The following is a 9820-nucleotide window of genomic DNA, read 5'->3' as shown; positions in this document are numbered from 1 at the left end:
TCACAAGTCTGAATGTCTGATTCACAGCAGCACAAGTCTGATTCTCTGATTCACAGCAGTACAAGTCTGATTCACTGATTCACAGCAGTACACGTCTGATTCACTGATTCACAGCAGTACAAGTCTGATTCACTGGCATAAAGTTGGCTTGTTGTTGGGCATTCAAATTTATGGACCGTCTCTTAGAGTTGAAGAGATTTTATTGTCATTGTACTGTTGTGCAAAACAACTCAATTCTGTTGGTATCCCGCATTCTCAACCATTCACATAAAACAACATACGAAATATACATTAAAAAAATTCAGTATAAATTAAAAGTTTAGAAAGATACATAAAACAGTACAATAAAAAAGCAACAGACTGTTTTAGAGTGTGTAGAAGAATTACAAATATAGTTTATCTTAAAAAATGTATTATTTATTTATATTTAAAGTTACATACGACATTGGTATACATGTTCCTTAGCATTTGAAGAGAATGACTTGCAGTCATGAAACCAACTGTAAAGTATTCATCTAGGTGTCAGTTTACATCAACATCCACCCACAGGAAGCACTACCACAGTCAATACATTGTCCTGACAGTGAAGCACGAAGGTTAGAGTGAGGGGGAATGATATTTAATATATAACGATGATGGGGAGATGACATTTACCAGCAGCCATATCGCCCTGTAGCCCAAGACTGGTTGCCCACTGAAGCTGAGCAGGGTTGAGCTGGTCAGTACCTGGATGGGAGAGCTCCTGGGAAAACTAGGTTGCTGCTGGAAGAGGTGTAAGGGAGGCCAGTAGGGGGTGCTCACCCTGTGGTCTGTGTGGGTCCTAATGCCCCAGTATAGTGACGGGGACACTATACTGTCAACAAGCACCGTCCTTCAGATGAGACGTTAAACCGAGGTCCTGACTCTCTGTGGTCATTAAAAATCCCAGGATGTCTTTTGAAAAGAGTAGACGTGTGACCTCGGCATCCTGGCCAAATTTGCCCATTGGCCTCTGATCATCATGGCCTCCTAACAATCCCCATATCTACTGATTGGCTTCATCACTCTGTCTCCTCTCCACCGGTAAGCTGGTGTGTGGTGGGTGTTCTGGCGCACTATGGCTGCCGTCGCATCATCCAGGTGGATGCTGCACACTGGTGGTGGATGAGGAGAGACCCGCTCACAATGTAAAGCGCTTTGAGTGTCTAGAAAAGGGCTATATAAATGTAATGAATTATTATTATTATTATTATTTTGTAGTCTTTTGAAAGGATAACATATAGAAATGACTTTAACAAATAAACCTAACCAGTTGGAAGTGGAACGGAAACTGCGGAAACAATTAGTTACAATCAGATTTTGATCAGACGCTTGATAATAAATAAATACAGATTACAGATTATGTAACATAAGTCACTTTCTGAAAAGCAAGAGAAAGTATTTATTTATTCTTTTTTTATTTGTTTGTTTGTTTTAATGCAAACTAGGTTGTGACGTCGTTTACGCCTTAAAGGGACGCGTCCAGTTTTCCCTCATTTTATGTTTTGCATCATATTTTCTTCACCTCATTGTGTGATCATTTGTGATTTATGCATCGACCACTGGCAGCGCAGCATCAGTGTCTCGTTTACTGTGGTTTGTAATGAGTTTAAAGAAGATCAGGGCTTCATAAACTCTTAATTGACGGCCAGCTGTGTCAGCTGAAGGATGATGCTGTCAAGCGCTAACACGCTGGTGAGTCAGGAACGCTTCTCAAACGCGTTTAGTTCGTGTGAAAGTGATGAGAGATTTGAGATACAGTGTGCTTGATCGTTCAGCCGAAGCTGTATCTGTCCGTCATCGAGGATGTGATCGAGAGCATCAGAGAGCTGTTTTGTGATGAAGGAGTGGAGGAACGAGTGCTGGACAACCTCAGACAGGTAACCGTCAACTATTAAAGACTCGCTTTGACATGATATAATATTAAACATGCTTGTGAGCTGCGCTGATTTCTGATGGTGATAATGTGATCACTACAGTGGCATACCCGCACATCTGGCTGCGTTTACACTTGGCATCAACATGCGACCTGTGTCCGGATGTGGTCACATACACACTGAAAAGACCAGTGTAAACGCAGCCTTAGAGGCCCCCCGCAAAGAACGAGATGGGGACCCTCCCACCAGCAGCGATGTCATTTACGAACATGTATTTTGCACCTGCTGCAATTATACTACGGAGTTCGTTTCTTCAATTTGCATAACTGATTTCATGCAACTGCATTTTCAACTGCATTTCGTGTAGGCTAATGGCCAGCACGTTTCAGTTCAAACACTGTCCTATAAGACTCGCTAACTGTTCGATTATACAAGCAAAGTTCATGTCTTTCAGTAAGAAACGCGTTTTGTTGTCAAAGTCTTTGACTGCAGCTTTAATGTCGATGTAGCGAGCGCGGGCATTCTCAGTACTTAGAGATAACTGGACAGTCTTCTTTCTTGTAACATTGTGCTCCAGAGAAATGTCTTGATCACTTTCAATTTCGAGAACGAACGATGAATTGCATGACAAACAGTGAACTGCTAAAGCGTTTGCCATTGAAACAGGTCAGCGGAGCAGAGCACAAAAAAACGTATAAATATATTTCACTTAAATCATTAACAGATTAACAAAACGAAAGAAAAAAACAGTTTTGCCGAGTTTCTATTCATTGTGACGAGATCCACAGTTCACAAAGTTAAAACCAGGCGGAAAGCCGTTCTCTATTTTGTAAAAGCGTTACAGTTTTATTTTCTTTTCTTTTCTTTTCTTTCTTTCTATTATTATTATTATTATTATTTTGCCAAGGCTATACAGTGATGAATGATGTCTTGCTTGTATGACCAACCAGCGTTGGCTTTAGTTTCCCTTTAAATTAATTTGTTTTTGGCTTGACGTTTATATAGCCTAAATACTGTTAACTTTAGAGGATTTGTTGTGGAGGGAAGGGAATAAAATAGCCTGTGTTTATAATGTTTGTAAACATTTTGATTTACCGGTATTTTAGTCTTCATTATTTCTGAATGTAATAATAAAATGCGACGTAGGCTGTTTTTTCCTCTCGAAACGCAATTTTATGCAAGTAGCGTTTTTTAACCATGCAGCAAACATTTTAAATATCTTGAAAAAAATACTTTAATGTCTTAAAAGTGTTGACACTTTTTTTTTCTTTTTAAACATTTGGCCAAAATCTAGAAAATGATGCTGGCTATGACTAAGCGCAATTTAGGCTGCAAGATTTTTTCTTTTTGAGTAGCCGAAAGAAAACGCTGTGTACTTTATTATTAGCAGTAGTAGTAGTAGTAGTCTAAGACACTACTTAGTAGTGTCTTAGAATAGACAAAGCCAAAGTTAAAAAAAAATAACGCTAACCATTTTTTTCTACTCAAACCGGTTTCAGAACGGTAATAATACAGAGAAACGCATGAACAGAAAGCGGTAAAATGCAGATTCTGCTCGGAGTGAAACAAATTTTTTCTAATCTTTAAGCCCTGCTTGAAGCATACAGAGCCCCTCACGTGAAATGCAAATAGTGCGTTCGACTTCATGCGGCGCCGCGCAAACCGATCGGCGGCTGACTTGAAGCAGTGCATGCCGGTTAGAATTTTTATTTTTTTTTATTTTTTTTTATTATGCTGTAAACGACATATACAAAGCAATACAAAGCCATGGTAACAAAGGATAAAAGAAAAAAAAAATAAAATATATATATATACATACATACATACACACACACACACAATCAGAGAAATGCATGACCTTTACATTACTCAAAGATTTTGAAGACAGAACACAAACTGACAGTTTTAATTGCCTTTCTATTAGTACTATGTTGAATAGTACACAAGTAATTTTCCAACTCTTTAAAAAACACTGTAAAACAGGGTTTTTTGTTAGAAAATGTACACTTATGAATGTGAAACTTAACCAACAAAATAAATAGATTAATAACAAAAACTTCGTTATTTACATTATCATACTTAAAATATCCAAAAACTACATTTTCGAAATACAAATTAAAATGAAAGAGTACCTTTTCTTTGATAAACAGAGACATCATACCATAACTTTTTAACATAACTACAGTGCCAGAAGATGTGGGGTACAGTTTCCAAGTGCAAAGAGCAAAAAGAGCAGTTAACATCAATATCCTTCTTAAACTTACTGAGAAAATGTTTAACAGGATAGAATTTATGAAATATTTTGAAACAGATTTCTTTTATCTTGTTTGTAACAAAGAACTTGTGAGGCAATAACCAAATGCTTTCCCACTTAGGATTTCCAACAAATTTAGTCCAATAAGCAATAGAGCAAGGCTTGGTAGCAATCTCCTTTAAAAATAGAGAACGAATAGACTTGTTATTTTTAGTCTGTGAAAAACAAATTTTACCACATATTGTATCAGTTAGACTGACTATGGGCATATCAACCAATATCACATCTTTAAATAAGGAAACTATAGCAGAATTAATTGCAGAGAAAACGAGAGAGAATTCCTTGGGAGTCACAGGAAAATTAAAGTGTACAAGAAACTCATCATATATCATAAGATACCCTTGAGTGTTAAACAAATGACACACTAAGACAATACCCTTATCAAACCAGCTTTTCAAAAAAATACTTTTATGTTTAAACAAAATACAACGATTGTTCCAAATAAAATAACGCTGCGGAGAAAAGTTGTGCTTGTAGATCAGTTTCCAAGCCAACAAAGCTTGAGCATGAAAGGCAGATAGCTTCACTGGCAATTTCTCAATCTTATAATCACACATTAGTAAAAAAGAAAGACCCCTGAGTTGGTCAAAGATAAAATTAGGAATGAAATTCCACAAAGAAGGTTTATTCAAACAAAATTTTAACCAATTAATTTTGAGAGTATTATTTAAAGTAGAGAAATCCAAAAAGTCAAGTCCACCGTTTTTAAGGGAATTTATGACAACAGATTTACGAATGTAGTGCACACGGTTCTTCCATAAAAAATTAAATAAAATCTGATCGATAGACTTAACAGTTTTATTGTCTAGATATATGGTTGAAGCAATATAGGTTAATCTAGAAATTCCTTCTGCTTTTGACAGAAGAACTCTACCTCTGAGGGACAAGTCCCTTAATAACCAAATTTTCTTTTTTCTTTTTATCTTTTCAAAAGCAGGGTTAAAATTCAGGGAAACTCTATCTTGTTCACTTTGACAACGCCCAACGCCTAAGTAATTAACAGCTTCTTTAACTGGAATACCATCCACAGATAAAAGGGAGGAATTTTTTAAGACTAATATTTCACATTTTTTTATATTAAGGTACAAACCTGAAGCATTAGAAAACAACTGTATATTTTTAATTGCCTGATGAGCCTGGCTCGAGTTTTTTTAAAATAAGGCTGTATCATCCGCTAGTTGACTAATTAAAATACTTCTCCCAGCAATATGAATTCCTTCTAGCTTACTATCCTTAATAAAATGACAGAAGGCTTGAGCTACAATAAGAAAGAGATATACGGAAGCTGGACAGCCTTGCCGAATACCTCTTTCTAAAAGAAATCTCTGTGTAGTACCGTGTCCTAATTTCACTGAGCTATTTCTCCCAGCATACAACGTTTTCATTGCATTACAAAAATAAGGCCCGAAACCAAAACACTCTAAACAAAAAAAAATGAAAGGATGCTCAATAGTGTCAAAAGCTTTGAAGAAGTCCAAAAACAGAATTAAACTATCGTCCTCAATATAGTCAGAGTAATCAATGAGGTCAAAGACAAGTCTAATATTATTAAAAATATGACGATTTTTCATGAAACCTGACTGATTTTCATCGATAATGGAGTTCAAAACCAACTTAAAATGCTTAGAGAAAATAAGGGCAAACAATTTATTATCATTATTAAGGAGGCTGATAGGTCTCCAGCGCTAAACTGAACGTATCTTCCTCGCTCGCGCAAGAAACAACGTAATCATGACCACTGCTGGCTGGTGAGCACGCGTTAATACTAACGCTAGCCACCTTAGCATCAGCCGAAGAGTTGTTCGAATGACCGCGTTTACGCCCCATGGCAACGCAATATAGGGGAAAACTTCAAGTCAAATACTTAATAAAATAACACACGCAGCATACAATTAATAAAAAGTTATTTTTGCACTGTCTAAACACAGATGGTGTTTTTAGAACAGTAAAAGCTTTTTTACTGTAGTCGCAATGTTATATTGAGTCACGTTTATCATGAAAGCATATATACCCCCACTTTATTAGTATTTAAATAGTATATATTTACGTTGAACTTTATTCTTGAACAGATGGCGCTGAATTAAGCAGTATATAAAAAGTGTTTCTGTTGCTCATGAAAACGTTTCTGAAACGTGTGTGTATTTGACAAATATTGCATTTAATTCACTTCATCTGTGATAGAGTATGCAAACACCGCGCGAGCGTCACTAACGGGAGCAGAAAGTGTCCGGCTTGACGGCTCCGTTTTCACCTCCTCCCCCGACTGCAAGCGGCTACTCTCGTTGACTGCCGTCTGTAGCGGTGCTTCAAGTCAAACGCACCTAATAATAATAATAAAATCGTGAAGACGAATTTGTTATCTCGTTTTACTAAATTGTTCGCACGAATACTAAATCGTGGCCAGGATTTAGTTGAATAAAATCAACGAACAAATGATTATATCGTGCGCACAATTTACTTAAAAGGAGGGATCGAGTTAGTAAGTTGTGCGCACGATTTAGTAAAATGAGGGAACAAATTATATCGTGCGCACAATTTACTATTTTTCCCCCCTGCATGTCATGTGTGGGGCTCCGCACATAAGCCGCTTTAAGCATAAAAAAAATCCACTTCGATTACGTTGCGGTTGTCTTAGGAGTATAGTGTGTATTACAAGTGAAATGTGAGGAAAAAAAAGTATTTTCCCCGGCTGTTGTTTTAGAAGATTAAGCCGGCTCCACTGCACTACCTTTGCGCTCTCGTCTCGCGTCTTTTGCAGTGTCTCGAAGAACTGCCTTTTAGAATGTCCTGCGACGGGGCCCCCACGCACCGCGTGCTGTATACCTCTCTGCTGGGAAAAAACAAAACAAACAAACAATAGAAACCATCAGAGAGATTGTAATGGTTTTACTAGTTATGATGGGAGTTGTTCTGGTTTTAATGGAAACTGTATTGGTCGCTGTGGGTCTCTACTGCTAATGTGTCGCCTTCTATTGGTGACTTGTTAAAACCACTAAATCCCAATGGAATATGTCCCAAAACACACTATGGAAAACCATTTTTTAATGGTTTTAATGGTTAAAAGTTGATGGTTTGTAATGGTATTTGTAGTGGAAACCATTAGAATTTCTGTGATGGTTTCTATTTCTATTGTTTTTTTTTTCCAGCAGGGTAGTAAAAGTAACTTTGTTGTTGTTTTGCCACATTGATTACAATTTGTATAACCATAGGGTTAGTAGAAATACCATGGGCAAACAATGGTTAGTGTCGCAACACCATAGTTGTTTAACTATAGTAACCATGTTTTTTTGGTTTTATTTGAAGAAAATCCATGGTTAATTTTCACAAGGGTAGTTGCTCTGATGTGTGTGTGTGTGTGTGTGTGTTTTACTGTGTTTCAGCTCTGGGAGTCAAAGGTCATTCAGTCTAAGGCTGTGGAGGGTTTCATGAAAGACAACAATCCGTCCAATTTTGTTCTGCAGCTTCCAGCAAACTACTCTCAGAGTCTCCATAAACCCACCGGTCTGTTCTGCATCTCAATCACTGTGTTTTCAGTCCACAGCTAATGCAATCGTAATAAATACACGCCATTACAGCTGCTAGCATCAGGTTAAACGGCCTAAACTGCAATGTTTAACATGTTTGTAACACTAGCACTTCATTTGCTTTACCAGAGACCAGTACCTCTAGTTGAATGAACTCATGCTGGTTTCAGTTACTGCGATCTCAATCACTGATCATTCATTACCTGTGATCAGTGTCTCTCACAACATGCATTTGCTTTCACACTTTGTCTGTTTTGTTTCTGTTCATTTATATTTGATGTTTTGCTGTCTGTTCTCAGTTGTCATTCCAGCAGCTCAGAATGTGCCGAGTTTCTCCTCCAAAGCAGTAAGTCAACAAACACAGACCATCTGTAGTGTACAGGATATATTTCACAGCTATTTAAGGTCACTGGTTTTTCAGATGATCATGTTCAGTACTCCGCATTATAACCTCTTGAACTGTCTATCCAGTGATTCATGCTTGATCCTATGAAGCTGCTGTATCATATTTGATCATGATTTTCTAAGGCTCTAAATGATCAAACTTAGCTGTTAAACCTGTTTCAATCTCAATCTCTTCTGTCGTCTGATAGTTTAGAGTGTTTTATCCAGTCAAAGCTCTTTTAGTGTAATTGTACAAACGTCCAGCTTCAGCTGGAGCTTCTTGTGTCAAATCTTGACTGATTTTGATCAAGTAAGCTTCAGAATAACTGCAGTAATATCTCCAGATGAACACTTACTGGACTGAAGCAGCTCAGCTTTACTTGATTCTCCATCAATCATGTTTTAGAGTCTCAAATCTGATCCTCAGGATCTTTTGAGGAGCGTTTGTTTCCAGAAGCTTTACTTTCACTGTTCCTCAGCGGAGGAATGATCTTCACAAGCCTCCAGAACATCTCACATCTTCTGAGGAGCCTTTATTTCTTCAGCTCTCAATCACTGCATTATATGTTTGGAGCATTTCAATCTCATCTTATTACTGGAGATATAGAGCCACGACTGATATTTAGATAATTTTATGTCAGTATCTGCTGTATACTGTTATAAAGATCTCATTGATTTACATCATAAGCATCAGAATTTCATCGTATAAATATCAGCATCTGCAGCGAATATTTTGCAGCATATTTTTGCTCCGTCTCTGAATAAAATTTAGCCCTTTTCCCCCTCCGCATTCTTACTGTATCAGACTATGTGAGCCATAAAAGCCTTATGGATCAAATATTATATACAACACATTACATTAACACTTTCACAGCCATTTAGCAGGTGCTTTTATCCAAAGTGACTTACAAATGAGGACAATAGAAGCAATCAATCCAACAAAAGAGCAGTAATGTGTAAGTGCTGTGACAAGTCTCAGTTAGGCTAATGCAGTATATACAGCAAGGCTTTTTAAAATGTATAATAAATAAAAATAAAACAAGTAGATAGAATAGAGAATGCAAGTGTTTTTTCTAAAAAAAACTAATAGAAAAAATAGATTTAGAACAGAGAGTGCTAGAGTTAGAGGGTCAAATGGAGATAACATAAAACACATTTTGTAATGTTTAATTTTGAATTTTAGTTTCTTTTTGTTTAAAGGTTTAATAAACTTTGTTTTTTCTGACTATTTCATGTCAGGCTTTACAGGGTTAATATTGAGCACACATATTAAATAATGCAGGTTCTCCTTTAAGATCTCACTGAGCTCCTGTAGATGCTGATCTGCTCAGGTGAAGTTTTGAGTGAAATGAAAGTGTACAGACTCTGCATGTGTTTCAGAGCAGCTGTGGTTCTGTCGCGACCTTCTCTCTGCCGGCTGGAATCACGTATCCGGTGCAGATCCCCGCGGGCGTCACGCTGCAGACGGCCTCAGGTCAGACGCACACACTCACACACTCGCACTCTCACTCACTCACACACTCTCACTCACACACACACTCTCACTCACACGCACACTCACACACACGCACACTCACACACTCGCGCACACACACTCGCGCGCACACACACACTCACACTCACACACACTCGCACGCACACTCGCACGCACACTCGCACGCACACGCACACTCGCAGGCACACTCACACTCGCACGCACACTC

At 37.8% G+C, this 9820-nt stretch overlaps 1 protein-coding gene across 1 annotated transcript; it reads left to right on the top strand.

Moving 5' to 3' along the window:
* Positions 1-1536: 1536 nt before the first annotated feature.
* LOC107655282 (TFIIA-alpha and beta-like factor) lies at positions 1537-9591 on the top strand (the record flags this gene model as incomplete). The annotated part of the gene is made up of 5 exons (XM_016442736.1): positions 1537-1713; positions 1797-1898; positions 7590-7710; positions 8033-8079; positions 9498-9591. Coding segments are annotated over exons 1-5 (391 nt in total), but the record flags the coding sequence as incomplete, so codon positions are not given.
* Between the last annotated feature and the right edge of the window lie 229 nt (positions 9592-9820).

The sequence above is a fragment of the Sinocyclocheilus anshuiensis genome, unplaced genomic scaffold (genome assembly GCF_001515605.1).
Source record: "Sinocyclocheilus anshuiensis isolate Anshui unplaced genomic scaffold, SAMN03320099.WGS_v1.1 scaffold3964, whole genome shotgun sequence".
NCBI classification, from domain to species: domain Eukaryota; kingdom Metazoa; phylum Chordata; class Actinopteri; order Cypriniformes; family Cyprinidae; genus Sinocyclocheilus; species Sinocyclocheilus anshuiensis.
The sequence above is the reverse complement of the archived record's forward strand: the minus strand, read 5'-3'. Positions and strand labels throughout refer to the sequence as shown.